Genomic DNA, 21967 nt, shown 5'->3' with positions numbered 1-21967 from the left:
GATTCTGTGATTCATAGGTATGTATCTGGAGAAGGAGTGATGATAGCGGCTGTCTTGCATTCAACCTAGAAGAAATCTGCACTGATTTAAGGACACTTAGGATAATACACTTAGAAAATACAGAGCCTAGATACAAACAATTATTTATATTCAAAATCCCTGGCACAGAAAATGGGTTACGATGTGATCTTAGAGCACTGGATTGCAGGAGCTTTTTGCCAGAAGCCTGAAAGGAAAAACTACAAAAGTAAGTTCTCTGAAAAGCAACCTAATGCTTAAAACATGGGAAAAATCACCAGGAGAGGAAGGTACTGTTGTTTGCATGCACATTTGGAGCAAACCATCTGCAAACATCATCAGGACAGCCCAAGGCAACACCCAGAGCCTGTGCTTCGGTTCAGGCTTGCTTCTAATGCCTGCAACTGACTGTCATGCTCATACTGCTTGGATGCAACCTGCAATTCACTCAAGGCAGACCCAGTGAAGGCAAGCCCACAGCCCCATCTGGAGAGAGCCTTCAGTAAACATTCTGAAGGGTGGAGCAAAGGCTATGGAACGCGCCCTGTGACACCACTGTGTATCACTGGGTGCCCGCAGTCCAGGACAGCCTGCAGTGGGGCTGCCTGAAGGCAGCTGCCTGAGCCCTGGGCACGATGGAGTTTTTGGGGACCACGCAGGTTGCCAGCTACTGTGGCACGCGGAAGAGCTGCCTGTTCCCGGACCCAGCCCCCACCAGCACCACCAAGGACACCTACCAGTCCTACTACCTACCGGGATGCCGCTACCTCAGTTCCTGGAGGCCCAGTCTGCTTCACAGAGTGGTCTCGGTCCCTCCCAGCTCTGCTGAGCTGTTCAGTCCCACTGGGCGGCCACCCACTGTTCTGCCCACCTTGCGTTCCTCCCTCCATTCCCGCTACAGCACTCGCGACTGGCACCAAGCAAACATGGTTCAGTTAAAAGGCTCTGAAGCCTCCAGGTACTGGGCTGGAAGGCTGAACACTGATTCCTTGCGACTGATGCAAGATAAGGATCAATTGACTCATCAGATGCAACAAGACAGTAGCAGAAACTTAGGAGAGAGGATCTCTAACATTGATTTCTGGAGATCTGAGCTCGCCTATGAGCTAGAGTGTCTGCTCAAAGAGACCCAGGCCTTGGAAACGGCCAAGAAGCGGCTTGAATGTGCTGTAGGTGAAATGCAGGGACCGCTGAAGGTAGGTTTGACACAGCTGCTTACTTCATGACTATGGCTAAATGGGTAAAGAGAATATTTTTCTCTCTGTTGAATACTATTATAACTTCCACCGTTGTCACCAAGACAGACCGTGGTCAAACATTACCCCTGGTAGGAAGGAGGCTTGGCCACCATGGTCACAGGTCAATACAGGAACCTACCAGGATGCTTCTAAGCCTTCTTCCCCTGTCTTCCCGCTCCAGGAGGCAGAGGCTCTGGCAGGCTCAGGCAGTCATCTCTGTGCCTTCCAGGAGAGCAGGCAGTGGCTCAGTGAGCTGCAGCACTCCTGGGCTCCCTGTTCACTAATGGTAGTTACACAGTCATTCTCTAGAATGTAGATGCAAAACTTCCAAACTTTGATACTGAGTAAGGGTCAAAGGGTCAAAGTATAAGAGTTAGGAGAGATGAGAGTCAGGGATTTTGCCATGGAAGTGTAGAACAGAGGTGTTTTAATTAACACAATTTTAAACAAAACGGGCAAGTTGTGATGTAGGCCTTGCTGACTTTACTGTGCAGCTAATCAAATGAAAGCTTTGGTGGCAGCTAATCCCTAGAAGTATGTGTTAACAGGTAAGGTAATGAACCACAAAGACTCATAGTTTTGTGCAGTGGAGCCATCTCCTATTCTGTTTCACCCTCACTGGATATCATTTGTCATGTCAGCTCCGTGGTTCCTTCAGCAAAGTTTTCCACTCTACAGTGCAGTACTGTGCCCATTGCAAATGTTCTTTGGTTTGCTCGCAGACAGCCCTGGAATGCTTGTACTACCGCGAGAAGCGGAAGGAAATAGACTTGGTTCATGATGATGTGGAAAAAAACCTCATGAAGGTAAGACTGGACTTACTCGTTTATGTTTTAAACTGTGAGAATAACTGAAATCCAACTAAGTGCTTATCAGGGCAAAAGCATTAGCTCATAGCTCATTTGGAAGACTGAAGGTGAGAGAGGAGAAAAAATGGGTTAAACTACATGTAGTGGGAATGATTGATATTCTGTTCATCCTCCCTGGAACAAGAGGAGCAGCCACGCGTCTATCTGAGGTGCTCTCCACTTTTGTCTTCTCCTACGAAATGATGTAGAAACAATCTCAAAATTGTTTTTTAGGCCATGTTCTATAAAATTTGTGAAGTCCTTCAGGGCTTACAGTATAAAATTATTGTTTACTGCCTTGCTGTTTGTATAGTCTTACTGAACAAGGAACATGAGGATTGTAGTGATTGCTAAATCTTTCAAATATAAAAGAAAAAGCCCAAAAATGAGTACCATTTTATTAAGATTTGAAAGAAGTTATATTGGAAGCGTAAGAAAACTAATACTAGGAAAGCAAATGATGGGACAATGCCATTTCTTCAAGTACTTTTCTGGATTAGAAGATTACAGAAGGATCTGCAGACCAGCTGAACAACCAGAATGTTTGTTCAGCGCCTACAGTGTGCAACTGTACTAACAGCCAGCTCAGCAGGAGAATGAATGGCAGGATGAAGCACTGCTTACTCTTCCAATGTGACCAGATTAAAAAAATATTTTAGAAAATGAAAAATAAAGACCATTTGTCTGATCTCCTGGGGCGCTGCTCTGATTATGGAATGAGCTAGATGGAGTCGATGAGGGCCAACAGAGGCCTGTTTTGTAGTAACAGCAAAGCCACTTGTAACCTCTGTCAATTGTATATGGTGCAGGTACAGAGACAGAACTTGGCATTTTAATTTTGGGGTGTCTTAATGACTTCCAAATAATTCAAAGCTTTTTATTTGCTGTTTCAAAACTTAATGATATAAAAAAGCTGTTCACACCGCTAAGAGGGTCTCTTATGCCAAAAAAAGGGTTTCTGAAAAGGAAAGAGAATGGATGGAGCACCATAAGGTTGTTTGAAGGACTGTAAGTATCACATTTGCATAGTTTCCAGTGTGGTTTGTTTCAGTATTTTTTATTTATTGTAATCCGAGTGGAAACTTGGCTTTGAATTTCTTTGACTAATATTTACACTTATGAAGAGTGCAAAACTCTTTTATATCAAGGAGCCTACTTCTGAAATCAGATATATTTTCAACCTGCTCTGCTATTCTTTTAACAAAGTGTTTATATTATTGTAGAAAAATGTAACAGTAGTTGAAGGGTAGTTTAATAGATTAAGGCTCATGTTTCAAGTACATTCATTATACCCAGCCTAAGAAAAATTTGTCCTTACCTTTATCAGAATGACTCTATCCATTAAAATCTACTAGAATGTTTGATAAAATATAAAAGGCCATACAGAACCAACTCCAAAGATACAAATTTGTGGCACTGAGGAAGACAGGGACAAAAACACATCCTTTCCTTCTCCACACATCCACACATGAGATGATTTCAGTATCTAGAATGCAGAACCAAAAGGATATATTCACTAAAGCAAATGGAGTTTAAGGAAAGCATTGACATCTGGGTATTTTTCACTCTAGGAGGTTGATCTATACAAAGATTGTCAAGAAATACTGGCAAAACTTGCACAAAGAATCAGTCATCAGTTGGAGTAAGTATTTACGTTTAATTCCTCTTTTAAAGACAAGAAGCTAAATTCAGCGTTGGCTGGGATCTAATGACATTGAAAATAGCAATTGCAAAATCAGAGGCTTAGCCTGTTAGTTGCTCCTTGCCCTTCACTTCTCATTCTTACTAACAATAGAATTTGTTAAGCTGCAGAAGAGCAATACCCATCATTTAAAGCACCAAGTGAACCAAGACAATTTGCCATCTTCTTCAAAGATTTCTCCCATCTTACAGCCTTGCTAACATGAGAGCTGTTACTGAATGCCCACTCTCTTTTGCTCTGAGGCTGTCCTGCATGCCACACAACTATCTCATGTTTTTCACCCATGTGGTCATTTGCCATCAAAATGACAAGCGCCATTCCATGCGCAGAGTTAAATGCAGTTCTTTGGGGAACGTTCTGAAGCTAAAAGGTGAGCAGGGTGAAATGGTACAGCAGCTCCCTCTAGCTAAATTACAGCGCAAAGCATTTTCATGCCACCGTAAGTGCCAGCAGATGATATACTGAAGCATGGGAGGGTGTTAATGAGGGCAGTTAGCTAAAGTACGGAGTACTAAAGCTTCGAAGATAGTTCAGATTAAAGTAAGACTTTCCCCTTCACAGTATCAACAGAGATGCGCAGCATGCCCTGGAGCAGGACCTTTCTGACAAAAACTCAGCCCATTTTATTGACACAAAGTGCTTTAACCTGAGGAACACATCAGACAGCATCAACTTCTACCATGGAGTGGAGAAAGCAGATGGGACGTGAGTACGAGTGGTCGCTGCTGTCTTCTCTTTCCAAGCAGGAGCCTGATTACAGCACAAGTTCTAGCCTCATATTTGAAAAGTGGCAGGCAAAGAAGTGTCTCTGTATGGCCCTAAGGTCTTTCCTTGGTGTGAACCCTCCCTCATCCTCAGTCAGTGCCTGCTTTCTAATAGCTGCCGTGGTTGGAGAGCAGACAGGAGCTGACAGTCTGCAGCACCCACAGTACTGTGCACTGAGCTGCTGCAGAGAGAGCAGTCACTTACAAACATGTTGCAGCTGACTCGCCTTCAAACTGCTTCATGCAGATCTCTCTTTTTGGTTTTTATTTATAATCTTCTGTGTTCTTCAGGTTTCAAAACCCATGAAATCAAAGCAAAATATAGCTGTGGTGTGCAGCTAAGTGCAGCGGGGTGAGCAGCATGCAGGTGAACACCAAAGACTATATATCTTTTCATAAAAATAGCTTGGATTATTTGGAAATTAGCCCATCAAGATGTACAGGACGTGCATTAAACAGTATGACTGAAGGGATTTAATAGATTTTAGCATGACTGAAATTTTGCAGTTATATACAGTTTTAAAACTGCATATCACAGTTTACTTATGAACACCTGCATCCAATTCTAAAGTAATAGCAGAAGAAAAACAACGTGCAATAGAGGGCAGTGTTTTTGTGCTAATGACTTGTTAATGCACTGCTCACTTGAACAGAGCAGTATCTAAATGGTGAACATACTCCACAATTTCAGATGATGGCGACTCTGTCTTGCTGAACAGTGGAGGGAAAAAATGTGCACTATTTGTTTACTAACAGAACATAAGATCACCTCATTCACTACTGAAATAAGGGAGTAAATGAGAAAAACTTGGCAGGAGTTCTGCTGACTCCAGTCATACTACCAACTCTTAGTATTAGCAATGAAAATAAAAATATGCTTGTGGATAAGTTTTACGGCCCTTTTCCTTTTTCACCAACCATAATCCAAAGCAATGCCATTTTTCATTAGCATCTAACTGAAATAATCTGGCAAACTGAGATGTACATGCAGCACTTGGGAGCAGAGCAGGTGTATTCTGCCTGAATCATTCAACAGAGCCAGCCAGATACATTACAGTCTGGAAAAACAATGTTAAAAACCAGATCAGGTATTAAGTATTTCAAACCATCAAGATGGAAACCTGCTTGGGAACTCAATTTTCTGATCAGAAAATGAATATAATACATCAGACCAAAAAGAAAAAAAAACCAACAAAAAACCAGCCACCGAAACCACGAAACCACCCTACAGAAAGTACACTGAGATTGGCTGGGTAAGTTGTAAGCACTGTCAGCTCAGCCTTAATGCACTGATTTATGCAGTCTTGAAATCGTGTTGGGTGCCCAAGACTTTTCAGGGCAACTACTGAAATAAATGTGTAGTACTAAAGATTTCCAAATACCTTGGGAAGATCAGTGCTTCAGTTTAGAGAGACAGGGATACCTTATGAAAAACTGGGAAAAAAAAGGGGGGAGCCACTGAGAAAACAAGACATGGCAGAATTCAGTTATTTCATCCCTTAATATTAAATCTCAGTTTTCAGTTAAAATCTAAAGAAAAAAAATAAGAGACTGAAAAAATGGCAAAACTTTCCCTGCAGATTTAATGTACAAGCATCGTTCTTAGAGGGAAGTTTTGCATAAAGCAGGATGTTTAAATGCAGGCAGAAGTTTTTCTCAGCCTTTCCTTTTGGCAACTAAAAGATAAACCTTTTCATAAAATATTCTGATTTTTTTCTGGTTGAAGGGCAGAGTGATCTGGTAGGCTGAGCAATGCAAAAGAAGGCAGTGAATTTAACTCCAAAGAGGGCAGCTTATAGAGTATCACTTCTTGCTGGGGGCTCAGGCAGCAATCTTAGGGCCCTACAGACTCCCACTTTGGAAAAATCTGAGTCTGAGATGTATGTTCAATTAAGGTAATTAAGGCCATCTGTGAAGGCTTGACATAAAACCAAGAGTCCCAAAGTTTTTTTGGCTACACGACATTGCAGAGGGAACATTCTTGGCTTTTGTTTTTTCTGTGCAGGAGACCTTTATTCAGTTTTTCTACGTCTATTTGTAGACTTTCCCATAGCAATGTCATTTCTGTATGTCTCGTATATATTAATAAGTTTAAGAATAATGGGGCCAAAAATTAAAGCAGAAGTGTTCATTATAATGCATGGAAAAGAAAGAGGATGGAGATCCTACAAATAGCAAAGATGGCCAGTGATGGAGCAGGAAGAAATTCCAGTTCTCCTTACTCTACCCTGGGTCAGTCAGTGAGTTGTCCATCCTCCTGCTACCATTCCTTCTGATGATTAAGGCACTAGGAGAATCAAAGCCACGTGCTTTGCTGCATGGGTCATACATTTCTCGGGATGTAGGGCTGTTGATGTGTAACAATCCTGCTCTCAAGGCTAGTTGGTCATTTGCATCACATAGGTTGGCTTCTCATGTTTTCTGGCAGTTGCTGACACACGGCTCAGATTCTCCATGATAAAGGCCTTGGGTTGTCTCAGGCAGAATTTGAATCCAATTTGATGATGTACAATGTATCTTTATTTTCCTTACTAGTGTTTCAGTTCCTACAACATGGGCTAAATTCAGTGAAGACAATATCAGGTGCTCTCAACATGCAAGGGCCAACTCTGTCAAGCTCCGGGAGGATACAGAGGCTGCACTGGAGAGCACATCTGAGGAGCTGTGGAATCAATTTGTCAGCACCAACTTGGCCTTTAACAGTCGCATTGCCGAAGTAGCTGATGCCAAGAACAAACTCCAAGCACAGCTGGCTAAGGTAAGACCCACTAAGCATTGGCAGCTGTGTGTAATCCTAAATGTGCATGAAAGGCACAGAAATCTCTAGAGTTTACATCCTTCTTGAATGAGCACCTCATCGAAAGTCAGCTATATTAGCTTTCGTCAGGCAATGCATTTGCATCACTTGCAGCCTGAGGAGAGCTCACTCAAAGATGAGCAGCCTGAGAAGATGACAGAATTTTACAACAAACCATACAACATCTGTCCCATACAAAGAATCACTGTGCTTATGTTCATTTGCACTTTACATGTCTAAAGTGGGGAAAAATGTTTTAAGTTTTCTTTGTTTTCCAATTTTTCATTTATTGAGGTTATTCCCTGGTGATTTCCTGAGCAAAGAAAGTGTTGTTATTTTTTTGGTAAACAGTGAAATGACTTTGGAAAGCACACAAATAAAAAGGCCCACAAACATTGTAACATTTTTTTTCTTTTAGAAGAAAGAGGATATTTCAAGTTTTTGCACTTTTTTTCTGCAGTAGTAAAAGAAAAGTTCAGAATTTAAAAATTCTTTCTTTCAAAATGTTATCAGTCTGCCCTTGAAACCTAAGGTTCCCAGTTGTCCTTCTCCTTTTAATGCAATATACCTTTACATCTTTAACCTCAATTTTAGCCTTGGTTGTGCTTGAAAATAGTCTCATATCTTGGAGTGGTTCAGACAGTTAACTTCTCAAATATTTCTTCTTTCTTTTCATGTGATAAAAAGCAGAAATAGCACCGAAGGTGACAGACCTGTATTAAATTCCATCTGTAAACCCTTTCCAGTCAGTTTTCATGGAAAAATGTGACTTGTTGGAAATGTATTAGTGGAATTTTGAAACATGTTCTAAAGTTAATAAGAGGTGCTGCCTTTGTACTGACAGATAAAATCTTGTTAAACTATCAAGACTTACTGTGTCATTCATGTGACTTCAGTCAGAGTTCACTGAGTTCTTCTACTAAGACTCCTTCTCTTATAGAGGAGGCTCGTGCTCACTCATTTGTTTCAATGCACATTTGGAAACAATAGAGTTTTCCTGCCATTCTATTTGTCATAAGTTGTTTTAAGATGTTTTCAGTTTATTTTTAGGGACTTGAAGGAAAGTGCAAACCAACCAGCTAAATATGTGTGAAGTCACAGCACATAATGTTTTCTTCTATTTTTTCCTGCTTATGAAGCACAAAAGATGTTGAATGTAGTTTTTGTGTGGTTTGGATCTTGTATAAATGAAGCCAGCTATAGCATTTTATCCCTGAATTGAATATCCACCTAAGTTTCTCACGGTCTTAATCTATGAATTCTTGCTTCGCATTTTCCAGTGACTTTTTATAAAAGATAGAATAAAATACAGAAGGTAGAATAGGGCCACGTGTGGAATCACAAATTGCAGTGTGAAATAGCAACACACTATCAAAGATTTGGTCATCGCGTCCAGCTGACGCAACGCTGACAGCTTGTAGATAATAGAGGAAAAAGTGACTTGTGTCCCCATGCTGTCACACTACTGGATTGCAATAAGAAGTGACTGGGAGAAACTGAAGTAATCGTATATGAAGATCTTTACTGCATAAAGAATAATTAGGTTGTGTGTGTGCATGGATTAAAAAAACATCATGCAGGATGGCATTCCATGAGCTCCTGCTGCTATGCAGTGATGAGTTACAAAGTGACAGCATATACACAGCAGAGACCTTCATCTCAAACTCCATAGTGATGTAAAAACAAAATGCTGTAGGCTTGCAGAGCAGAAATGCTGCTGGTTAAGGAGTGGATGAAGCTATATGATAGAAAGCCTATTAATTCTTTTGCTCGTGATACCTCAAAAGGACAGGAGGAAAGAGAGAGAGAGTAAGGAATGAATGCTCAGTTAATGGCCATCTATAGCTAAGCAGAGCTGATTACGTTTTATTCTTTCTCCAAGCTTGCAGTGTTGTCTGTAGAACTCAGAGAAAAAAGTATGGCTGGATATGCTGTAATAAGACAGCCACAGGAGCAGCTAGGGCTCAAGGCTGTCCCTTAAACACTACCACACTGCTACAGTTCCTTTTCCTTTCACATGCAATACCAACCCATTCACCACAGCGGGTGCCACAATTTCATTTTCTTGTGTTTAGAAAATAGATCACTCTTTCAAAGGCTGTTTTTGCACTGGCTTCACAAGCAATGAATGTCAATATTAGAGACATCCTTCCTTCTGCCAAATTCTTTTCCCAGCTAAGCAGTCTACCTCCATGAACTGGGAGGAGAATGAGTATAGAAAAAGTTTCCTTGGAACCAAGAAAAGTTTTATATTTAATGAGATCTGAAGTTCATTTCTGAATGAAAAAATAATTTTCTGCTTTGTGAAACAGCCAAATCTCTTCCAGACAAAAAGCTACGCAAGGGAACTTCCTGTAATCATTTGTTTCCAAAATCAGAAAGGAAAGAATAATTAAAAAAAAACATACAAGAGTAAATAGTGTGAATATGGTGATGATAAAAAATAACCACATGTTGAAATAGGACATTTTCCTCTGTCTATATCACTTACATGCAGAAGATCAGCTGGATAAGATTATGAACCTAATGGCTCAGCTTGTGGTCTCAGCATGTTCTTCCTCCTCCTAAAAAAGTACCAAATTAGCATATAAAAAAAACCCCAAATGTAAAGAAAATCAGCAATTCATTATTATTCTGTTTAGTTCTATTGTAGAATATCATCTTCCTTTATGTCCAGATAAGTGTTTTCTATTTACCAAAAGACGCAGAATGTCTCTATGTAATAAGGGCATCCTGTTGTTTTCACTTCTATCAAGAGTTAGGCCAGGAGTTTTGCCAGGACCTTCTCCATCAATGACATAATGTCTCCATTTCAGGTTACAAACTGTACAAGTCTCAGAGCAATAACTACACAGCAGTACATCTGCTTTTTTAAGCATTTTTTCTGCTGCTAGCATGGTGGGTGGAATTGAACCTCAGTTTCCACCACGTTCCTGCACCATTTACCTTGAGTTACTGATATACAGTTGAATAGCAGATCTGAAGAAATTCCCTGTTGCAACTGACTGAGATTCTGACACAGCTTTTAAACTAGGTTTGCACTCTAAAATGTCCGCGCATCATGTTTAAAAGTGCATGAACAAAACGCACTTGAGAATAATACTTCATATAGTTTGCCTTCACTACGTACTTCCCAATACAATGAGGACCAAGGGATGCAGTGAAGAACTCTTCCTGTAAGGCATCTGATAAACAGACATGAGAAAATTATTATATAAGAGGAATGGAGCAAAACCCTCAACAATGAAAGTGCTTGGCACTCTGCTTTTTTGTATCTAAATTAGTCCAAACAAACCACTTTACAATACAGATCACCTGCTCCACTACATTTTTTACTATGAACCTCCACTCCTTTTCATTTATTTAGAGGAATGGCTTAGTGACTTACAGATGTATCATCTTGGGTTAGATCAGCTGCGACTTTATCTTTTATTCTACTTGGAGTTCAGCCTGGAAGTCGGTGCTTGAAAGGGCTCCAAGTTCAGATCAGGTTTCCAAGTCAGTGTGAGAGGTCTCCAAAGCTCATTGTTTGCCAGTGATTCCAGCTTGCCTTTCTGCGTTCGCAGTCCAGCTGCTGTCTGCTCTCACTGTTACTCCACTGATGTATTCAGGAAACTGTCTGAGTTTTCTTTCCTTCAAATTTTTATTGTCTGCTTTTCCTTCCTGACATTTCTTTTGGGGAAGCTGGCTGGTGAGTCTCACAAACCCCAACTCTATCAGAAATCTGGGAAGTGATTTGCCTAAGGAAATGGTAAAAACGGATTGAAGTGCTTCTGTATGACTCTGAACAGGAATCTGTTGAATGCAGAAAGGAAATGCTTTTCCTAAAAACTTGCTTTATATGTCTCTGTTTCTAGTTCATGACAGGGCTTCCATGATGAATTATCCTCTGCCCGCTTTTGCTTGATTTTTCTCTAGCAGGCTGAGACAACTTGCCATCTTTTCAGAAACTCAGTACAGGAAGTATGGGTGTGGTATAAAGCATTTCCTTCTGCAACTCTGAAGCCTGGAAGCCATCACAACTGCAAGAAGGATTAAAAGAGTGGAAACCGGGCAATTGCTTGAATGAGTTCCTCAACTTCCTCCTTAGTAGGATGAAAAGGATGATGTTAGTAGCACTAGATGACACCTCTAGATTTAGGTTATTCAAATAACTGTTGGGGAAGGGGCACAACACTTGCTAAATCTACAAACGGCTCTATAGAAGCAGACAAAAACATAAGAAGAATCAGTGGTGAGAAAGAAGCCAGACAAATCCAGATGGAAAACATACACGCTTCTTTTTCACAGCAACAGAATTCATCGCTGCAACAGTTACCACAGATGGGTGACTTCATTAGTGTGAGGAACTGAAAATCAAGATAAGATCGCTGTGCTCCCCGAAAGCTCTGCTTTTCCTACAGGCACTGGCTTATGAAGAGGAATTGCTACAGGGTAGAGTATTGTCCTGCAGGCAGTGTAGGCAGCTAAATAACTCAGACTTTCTTCTCACCCTGAGATTGAAAATGTCCTATTTCCATTTCTGTCCCAACTGCGTAAGTCTGTCATTAGTTTGTCTTACTTGATTCTGGGATTAATCTTGTCTTCTGAGAATTCTTGTGAGAATCTGGATGGCAGAACCGTAGATGCATGAGGTTCTGGAGGCCGGAGACAAGGAGCCTTGCTGGCCAGGGTTCAATCCTACACCAAAGAGGGCTATCGCAGCTGTGCTGTGTTTCCTTGTCACTGGGCTCACAGAGAATGTAGCTGTTTGGGGATGGAGATATTTTTCAGGGTTCTAATCACAATGTGTGACCTTGGTCAGGCACAGAGCTGTTCTGGGACCAATATTTTAGGGTAGTGAACAGCAAATATAGCCCACACAATTCAGTGTAGAAGATGGTGGTATGGTAACTACAGCATGCACCACTACAAGAAACACTCAGTTTACGATGAGAGAAAATATGATAAACATATTTGACATCTGATATAAAATCTATACAAATCTTTAGGAAAAGGAGGAAAAGCTTTAATCATGGTAGCAGCCCCTCATTAATATGTTTGCATCTATTTTCCATAAAGCTAATATTAACGTAAATAGTTACCTTGGCTTCCCTCTCCTGGAAATAACCAATAGGACAGGATGTTTACATGCAGTAGGTCTGAGAATCAATCAGACCAGACAGCAAGTGACATATTTACACAGCCCAGTATTTATCCCATGCCTAAACACCAGATTATCTCAGTTAGCACTGTACAAGATAGAACACCTGCACTGTGCTCAGAGCATTTGTATGCTCAGAGGCAGAGCTGCCCAGCTCCTCCCTTCCTGCAAGATTTGCTACTCCTCTACCCAGGAGCACAGGGATCAGAAACATGCTAGAAAAACAGATACATATTCAGTAAAACCATGAAAAAATAACCACTCATTCCAGTAAACGAGCAGCCCCGATTCTGAGTATTTCCACTCAGTTCATTGAGAATGAGTGCTTTTAGAAATAGTTCCCTCTTACTTACTGTTTTTTACCCCTGCGGTGTGAAAAGGCAGTATATTGCATCAGTATATGATGGAAATTAATTCTTTCTTGCCTTTCTACTTGATATATTTCTACTCTATACCTGGAGAAACAACAGAATTTTGTTTCAGTAAGTTCTTCCATCACTTACACAGATTATCCTATGAGTTTCCATCACACATTTTTTTTTTAATTAAATTCAAATGTATTTATAAATTAAAAAACAAGCAACTTGTTGTCTTAACACCTATTGAATATATTTATATGATGGCTAGAGGGAAATACTGAATATTGAATACATTTTATAGTTACACAATCAACTTCTAATTCAAGACATAAACCTACTTGGTTTTGTAAGTAGTATAAAACATAGAGCAAAAGCCAAGAGAACCTCAGTGGCAATAAAACCAGGGACTGCCCTCCAGCCTCCTAAATAATTTTCTAACTCCTCAACTGTGAAATTCAGAGAGAAGCCCTCCTACAGCTGTTGAAAAGGAAACAGCTCAGCCCTCCTCTGAGCAGGGGCATCTGGAAAGGCTGGCATATTTTAGGAGGTGCCTGCGTGAGAAGCATGAAGAAGGGTGCAGCAGGGTTGTGAGCTGAGGGATGGAGCATGTGTGTAGGAGAGGGAGCACTTTCCCTGTGGCACTTTTCCCACATAGGCTTTCATCTTGGACCCCGGTGTATCCTCATATTTTTATACATGTCTTTCTTTGCTACTTTTTTCTCTTCCTCATTTTATGCCTTAAAAACTCAGTAATTTATGGTTTCTGATGCCTTTCCTGGTGGCTGAGTATATTCTTCATTCACTTAATCTTATCGTTTAATATGGAAACCTGTTTGAGAGTAAAGTTTTCAGACAATTAATGAAGAGTGACTCAGAAGTGGTTGGGAAGGTGTGTGCTGGTTGGTCTTAGCAGCTCAAACATGCCTGGAAAAACCTGTTTGAAGGAGGAAAAAGATATGCACATACTTCAGACTTTTACTTACAAACCAAGAGAAATTTCACATAAAAAGTAAGGCAATAACTGGAAAACAAAGTTAGATTTATGTCTCCTAAAATGGTTGCTTGGTCCCATGAAATCATAAAGGCTTGCTTAGACTGGATCAGAGCACGAACTGTGGCCAAGGGGAGAAACCATTTAGGAGAAGCCTGGCTTCTCAGTCTGCCACACTGCAGTGCTCTACTTCACGGGTTAGGCTTAGCGGCACTCACTTGGGGGTGGGCTGGAATCGGAGTAATGCATTTGGATTATCATGAATCCAGTGTCATTAGCTGCACAGTGTCTTCTCACACTGAAGGACATGTTCCCAGCTGCTCAGTAAAGGCAGCCTGTATTGAAAGAAAGCAAGCCTTTGCTGACGTTGCTACGGAAGGCAACTTCTTGTGTGATTTGTAAGACTGCTCCGATCACGTGTGTGACCTAGCGGCTCTTTTTCCAAGTCGTACTGTATCCAGACTATAAAAATCATGGCCTTGGTGAGGTGAGAGAGCAGCAGGAGAGCAGTTTTCTAGAAGCTCTCAAGTATTCTGCAGCACAAAACTTTCCTCACGTCCTGGAAGGGAAAGTTTCCGGGTGGGCAGCTGCCTGAGCCAATCCCTCAGCACAGTCTCCTAGGAACATGCTGCTCAGCATTTGTTGTTTTTGCTTCCTGCCTTTGGAGGCCATCCAGAAATGACGTATACCAGTGCAACACTATCTGGTGATCGTCCCCACCAATCAGTTTATGCACTGTAGATTATCTAAGTCATTTTATCCAATGTGTGTCCCGAATGAGTAATCAAAAAATGTACTAAGCTTCTGTGATGCTTTAGAGGTGGTTCCCCCGAGGCCATTTTACTTTGCATGTCTGAAATGACAGCACTTAAAAAAAAAAACCAAGGAAAAAAATGACAACATACAAGGAACCACATCCACTTACATGCAGCCAAGCAAGGCTTGAAGATAGCTGCATGACTTTACATTTGAATTTTGAGTTAGGAAGTAGGTTTAAATAATTTTATTTTTTTATTATTATTTTATTTAATGGTGAGGGATTTGCTCAGTAGTCTTGGTTGTGCATAATGCCCTTGCACACTACTGGCACCATTCTGAGCAGGACTTGTGAAGTAATGTGGCACAAGGGTGCTTTGTAGTGACTGTGCATTATGCAGACATGATGTTATAAGATAACAACTGTGAATTTTAGATTTTAGCTCACTTCGTGGTACCAACAAACAACTGGATTCTCAATAAAGAGAAATCAGAAATTAGAGCCTGCCCTTTTTGAGCACTGTCATTGTGTGAATTTGCAGACCATGCAAGTTCTAAATACTTTAAGTCATTTCTAGATACAAGAAGACCACTGCCTTATGTCAGTTATGGTAAATGCACGTATAACTTAGTACTGGAAAAAGAGAAGACAGTGCAGCCTCCCACATCTGTGTCACTCAGGTAACATCCATGTGTGTTCTACATGTGCTGTGGGCAGTGAGGTCCAATTGGACACAAACTCACAGTACAGCACAGTCAGTGCCATGGAGGAAATCAACCTCAGGACTGATAAATTACAGCTGAAATATATGGGCTTATGGTTTAGTGTTATCACCAATAAAGCTCAGATTCTGAACCAAACAGGCCTTACTCAGAAACAGGACTGAGAACACAAAGTCCTCTGTTTCACTCTAAGTAGAAAACAAATAACCCTCCCAAATCCTTTCTGAAATTGAAACACAACTTTGTCCAGTTCTTACTGAGCTGAGGTGATGTGTGCTACTATGTTTCATTGGTTTTACTTTGATTTACACTTTCAAATTATTATTTTAAAAATCTACTTACAATTTACTATGAACTGTAAATAGAATTAACGTAGGAGACCAAAACCCTCACAAAATCCCACTGCAGGTAACATAACCACACCCCAGTGAACTTGGCTCACTCAGTAACTTGCAGCAAGGCGTAGCATGGGAAGCACTCCTGCAGAGACAGAAGCTGTAACATAAACACAGGAAAGGAGGACCCTGCTAAGCAGTGGGTGACCGGCAGAAGCACTGCGCGCTCTTCCCTCACAGCCTTGGCACATCCCCACAGGTTGATATTTTGGTTGGCAATGAAGATGAAAGGTGTGCACAAAGGGTAGGACTGACAGGCTCACAGAATCCCCAGCAGCACACCTGGGAGCTGCATATAACCTCCTGCACATGATGTGAACATACACAGAACATTTCTACATGGTGACATTCTTGTAACAGCACAAGCTGATCAAATTTTGCTTCTCCTTCTAATTGGGCAGCAGAAGATCCAAATCCTCTGTGTTTTCAGTGAAAAGGAAAGATGTGGGCTTCCTGCATAATGAAGGCATCTGACTTCTTTATGTCTCATTCCTTTGTTGTGTTTTATTTTTTTTAATCTACAGAAATAAGTCTGTAACTGGTAAAATTGTAGACAATATAGAAAACAGTAGATCTAACAATGTGCTTTTACTGTAAGCAATTAGTGTGCAAAATAAATAGCTACCAAAACACATTGATCTATCTGCATAAATATTTCCTGTAAAACACAGCTTGCTTATGGTGATTATTTAATTAAGAAAGACCTCTCACATTGCTCTACTACACCACATAACCAAGCTCCTAGATTTGGGCTGATGTGCAGGTTCTTGGTATCCTTAGCCCTCTGGGTTTTACCTATAAATAACCTTCCAGAAGCAAGAACTAACTCAATTTTCAAACCACGTGCATCATTAGCTTAACGTGATACAGCTTCATATGTAGGCAAGATCAAAACAGCAGCATAACTTTAAGCACATTACGCCATTTTTAATGGTTGCTGAAATTCAAGTTGCATTGATTTTAGTAAACTGGCTGAGAAACAATGTCAGTTCAGTTTGTTCTCTTCCATTTTAAACCTGTCTACAGGAAGAGCTTGAATTTGTTCCCTGTATTGGCTGCAAATGATTGTGATAAATGAAAGTAAGGTAATAATCAACTAGTTAGGGAACATTATTAGAACATAAACATTTCTTTCCTGCTCTCTATTTTATGGCTGAGCAAAAAACTTCTCCTTTGTAGTTTCTTCCACTTTTTAACACCGATGAAAAAAAATAAAAAGCACTTGCAGTATGCTGGGGAATAATACCATGATATGGTAATATGCTCTGCAACTAAGAACTATGCTATTCTAATTCTGTGAGGCTCTCCTTTTTGATGTTGTTTCACTCCATACTGTCTCCATTTAGAGAAAAAAAAGTTATTTCCTCTACAGCTCCCAGAGACTTTTCAAAACTTCCAGAAGTTAGTTTCAGTACTTAAAAATGACTTACACAGCAAATGTCCCCCAAATACTTGTAGTCTGCCACTATTTCAGGGGGCATGTTTCATGGCTTTTGAATTTTTATGGAGGAAAAGGAAATAAGTATTGAATGAAAGTTTGAATGAAAATGAAAGTTTGTTGAGAAATTTTATCTTTTATCTTTTATTACTGCCTCTACAAAAACGGCATTTCACAAAAAAACACAGTTGGGATTTTCCCATCACTGTATTTCAGTGCTTCTTTTCTGCTTGTTATAAATTTGTATTCCAATTTATATTCCAATTCAAAAATTATTTCATGTTATAATAATTAAAAAAAAAAAGGTTTATTTCTTAGTGGAAGTTGTTCTCCAGCATTGATACCCAGTTTTGCAGGAACAACTTAATTACATGTTTTAGCAGCATTTAATGGCCTCTGGCTCTCCCATTGCTGTATATCTTTTGAAAGAAATTGCAAGATCAAGCCAACATATTATACAAATATGTTTGATTGCTGTGAGGTTGTAGAAATCTCCTCCCCTAAATCAAAACAAAATGACATGCCAGATGGAAGCAGTTGCGATAGCACTGCTTGAAGGAGAGTTAAGTTCTGATTTGGATGCATGTGAGGCTTACGAAAATGTTCTTCTTGCTCAGGTACTTCAAGAAATCTTCCAGACAGAAGATACAATCATGCTACTGGAGAGATCCATCATGGCGAAGGAATACCCGCTGAAAGTGGCTCAGACACGCCTGGAGGGGAGAACTAGGCGACCCAATATAGAACTGTGCCGTGACGCACCTCAGTTTCAGTAAGTAGAGGCCAGACCACCCCGTCCCTTCCTCAGTCAGCTACTCAAGAAATTTAACAGCGTGAACTGATTCAACAGGATTAGAGTTGTATTCATTATGTGACTATAAATCCTGGAAGAAAGAACTGAAATCCAAGCAGTTATACTGAAGTGTAGTTGAGTTCAGAGACCCCTTCCCAGAACAGATTGGTGTTCAATTGCTTGGTGGTGGCTGATACGCTTCTGAATTTGGTCTCATGTTGAGTGGAACTTAGGAATTGTGTTTAATTCCATTCAGGATGAAACAACAAGATTTACTTCAGGAAATGCCGTACTTTAGAATTTTTTTTTCCCAGGAAAAATTCTGTTTTGATGCAAAAATTATTTAATGGTCAGGCCCCTTTAAAAGTTATTTGCAAATTAGAGAGAGGCAGTATTTCTTTCTTCATGAACTTGCTTTCAATGCTTTTATCCAATATAGTGAGTCCAGAATCATTGTACAGATTAGCTCATCTGCTCATTTTAGCTGTGGGACCCTTCCAACATGCTGGCAGCAGCTTGCTGATCCCTATGCTGTGGTTCATAGAACAATGTGAGTTATGTCTTTCTCGATACAAAAAACAGCATCTGAGATATTAGTCTTCCTTCCCTAGTAAAGGAAGGGTCTTCTGAATTTTAATCCCATTTTTCTCCCTCCCCATCAAGTCTTCAGAGTATTCTGTGGGAGATTTCTCAAGGAATACTGTAGCTGGAGTGAATCTTGCAGTCCAGTTAGAGAATTTGTGCTTATTTTATTGAAAGCAGGAAGCTATACGTTGTTGACATTTGTATCAAAATCCTACCACATGCAACACTATGAGAATACTGAAGTACATTATGCTTAGTCTGAGGATTTATAGCAGTTTTCCAAATCCTGTTTTGTCAGCTCAAAAAGCTTCTATTCAAACCATTTGGATAGTTTTGTTTGTCTTTTTATATCACACAAATCATACCTGTTCCAGATGCAGTTCAGCTGTGAATAAATAAAAGCTTCTGATCTGTGTACAGTAGTGTTCACTTAGCACTTACCTTTACTCTGGGAGCAGATCAGTTAACACTTCAGTTACCTTTGTGCCATTGATTAGGAATACAAATTAGCAAGTATCAACAATTTATTTAAGAAAAGCCAATCACCACCACCAAGATGGCTTTAAATATTACTCTACAACTTCAGTTATTACTCACTCAAAGTCTGTTCTCACTTCCTCCCTGAAGATCTCCACAAAATGTCTGCAGTATCTGATTGATATCAGTCGAGTCATCAGGACTGTGTGTCCAAAATAAAAAACTTCTTTGAGTTGGGATCAAAATGTGCTGAAGCAGAGGGTCATGTTATTCCTTCTTCTTCCCATAATTGCCAGTGATACTGTTGATGTTCCAAAGGATCGTGTCTCAGAAAGTTTGAAAGCTTCATTTGAAATCACTGAATATTTTCTTCATCTATTGTGAAAAGATATAAATATGAAATTTGTGTAGGGGTTCTGATTCAGTTCAGCTCTTACCAGCTCACAGGTTGTATAAGAACTTAACATGCAGTTACCCATGTATTCAGAAGTACTTTAACCTTAACATACACATAATTTTTCCATCAGTCTGATACGATTTCCAATATTTCAACCTAAATATCTATGCAAGTACATTGTTTGCTAGACAGCTATATTGATAATTACCATACCTTATTCTCCTTGCTTTGATGAGTATTAATTTTGTTATGCCACAGCTCCCTAAACCAGATCATGTTGTTTTGGATGCTTTAGCTGATCTAAATCTTTGAATGCTACGTTCATCCTAACTGGGATTGGAGCTTGAAATTCTGACAGAGGGTACTTGAAATGTGAGCACTTTTTCTACCACAGTTTTTGGCTGAGCTTATACCTCAGATAAAATATATATATTTTTGAGAAACTCCAACCTGAGAATGCAAAATCATTTACTAATTCATTTTTAAATAATTTGTTCCACATATTTATCTGTTGGTTTAAAGCACAAAGATATTCAGCTCAATAGGGAAAGAAAATATCAAATGAACCACTTCTTTGTAACATGTAAATGTTATCTGAGTTTGCTGTTTATTTAAAAGGAAGTGCTGATGTTGGCATTTGTTCTCTGTGTGTGCTGCCAACTTTGTAGTTTAAGGGATTAAACAGAAAACAAATTAATAAAGTCTAGTTTTTCTGTTCCATGGTGAAAAAGCTGGGACTATCCCAAAAGAAGTTGATGTGGATTCTGGAGAAAATAAAAGTTTCTTAAAGCTTACAGTGCTTGGCTTATTTAATAGAACATTAGATAGCACACCAGGTTGACAGTATTAAAGTTTACTCACTCAGTGATTATGCAAGGATCCTTGCCATGTCTGCACAGGTAGGCCATGGAACTACACTGATGGTCTCCAGAAATGCATACTATAGAACTCAACCTGGCCATGCTAGCCTTAGAGATGCTACCCAAATAGGAGACTGCAGGTGAGGAAGATAGCGTTCAGGATGCTGAGTGGCTTAACTGCTGCTGAATGTCAGTGTAAGCAGAAATTGACACTTCTTACATGTGCTATGGAAGCCAGTATGGCAAAGAATAGGTTTCATGTTGATTCAGACCAAGAGGGTCTGTTTGAATTCTGTCTGAGAATCTGATCTGTGCTCTGTGTAAAAAAGGCACGTGGTGGGAGACTGCTAAAGTTATTGGAGCAACCTGTCCCCTTCTCTTTTTTTCAGGCTTGTCACTGAAGTTTATACTATAGATGACACCTTACAGACCTTAAAGAAACATCTGCAAGAAGCCCGTGATACTCTGCAAATGCTGCTTCACAACAAATCAAAGCTGGAACACGACATTTCTGTGAAGGCAAACTCCTTCTTCATTGACAAGAAGTGTATGGAGATGCGCAAAACCTTCCCCTGCACCCCACGGCTCATTGGCTACATTTGAGCAGTAACCTTTGATACCTTTCATGCATGATACAAAAGGTGCAAAGGTTGCAAACATTTCCTGAAGGAAATCATTATTTTGTTGGGGTTTTGTTTCTTTGTTTGAAATCCAATAGAAATAAACCAACCAAAATCAATACTGTGCTTCTTTCCTTCGAACAACTGCGTAATCTCAGCTATAGCTGCCCCATGGAATGGAATTAGTAGATCTATTCTAACAGAATCAGACCACACTAAAATGGCTAGAGAAATTTTGCATGATTTGTGAGTTACTAGCTAAAGAAAATTATAAACTGACGCCCCGCACTTTTCACCAGAATAAGTACAATACAGGATTTAACTGTCTGGGATATTGTGACGCCTGTGTTTCAGTCCTTGTCTGGAAAAGTCACATTTGAATGCTTACCCATCCTACAACTCTCTTTCTGTTTAGCAGATGTAAATTTGGTGTTTGCTTGAAATTAGAGGAGGTTGAGCAAACTTGATTCGTAGAAGAAAATCTTGTATATTTATGTGAACTATTTATGACCAGTGTTTGCCTAAGACTGAGAGGTCTTAACTACACAGAACTGTGTACTATCAGTAGATGTCAAAGGACTTCATGAGCACAGACAGTACCACAGTTCTTCATCACTTCATCAGGTGAAGACAATGAAGGCTGAAATGTTTACAGTGCAGTAATCACAGTGAAGGATTTGAGGAAGCACTAGTTTTAACCCATGTTAAAGCAATCTGACTTTTGAACAAATGGAATAAAAATGTTTTTCTGTTATTTGTGTTTCTGTGCTGGGTTTACGTGCCCTTACATACAGCATAATCAACAATGCACAGTTCTAACAACTGAGCTGCTTCCTGCTACCTTGGTCCCACAAGGGTCCCTTTCACGTAACAGCTCTAGGAACACATAAAACACATTTTAACTGAACCAAGGCCAAATCTGAAACAATGCTTGGTCTGAAAGTTGCCTGAACAAACTGGCTCTGTTCCTCCTCTTTTGTTTTGCGGGGGTGGTGGCTTCACTCAGCTCCCAACACAAGTCACATTGCTGGGGGACACCAAGCCGTGCAACTCTGTACTTCCC

At 40.0% G+C, this 21967-nt stretch overlaps 1 protein-coding gene across 1 annotated transcript; it reads left to right on the top strand.

The window, feature by feature from the left end:
• The first annotated feature begins 653 nt into the window (after positions 1-653).
• Positions 654-20887, top strand: TEKT5 (tektin 5). The gene is made up of 7 exons (XM_042827649.1): positions 654-1218; positions 1983-2062; positions 3676-3746; positions 4368-4511; positions 7106-7328; positions 17790-17944; positions 20674-20887. Exons 1-7 carry the CDS (start codon positions 654-656, stop codon positions 20885-20887), a joined length of 1452 nt encoding a protein of 483 aa, XP_042683583.1.
• The last annotated feature ends 1080 nt before the right edge of the window (positions 20888-21967 follow it).

This window comes from Centrocercus urophasianus, unplaced genomic scaffold, assembly GCF_019232065.1.
Source record: "Centrocercus urophasianus isolate 14NV4802_14NV808 unplaced genomic scaffold, USGS_Curo_1.0 seq_29, whole genome shotgun sequence".
NCBI classification, from domain to species: Eukaryota; Metazoa; Chordata; class Aves; order Galliformes; family Phasianidae; genus Centrocercus; species Centrocercus urophasianus.
The sequence above is the reverse complement of the archived record's forward strand: the minus strand, read 5'-3'. Positions and strand labels throughout refer to the sequence as shown.

Bases quoted from the DNA above. Each gene is read 5' to 3' on its own strand.
- TEKT5 (XM_042827649.1), top strand. From the start codon at position 654: ATGGAGTTTTTGGGGACCACGCAGGTTGCCAGCTACTGTGGCACGCGG. The intron at 1,219-1,982 runs GTTTGACACAGC...GCTCGCAGACAG, and splicing joins GCAGGGACCGCTGAAGGTAG to CCCTGGAATGCTTGTACTAC. The intron at 17,945-20,673 runs GTAAGTAGAGGC...TCTTTTTTTCAG, and splicing joins CGTGACGCACCTCAGTTTCA to GCTTGTCACTGAAGTTTATA.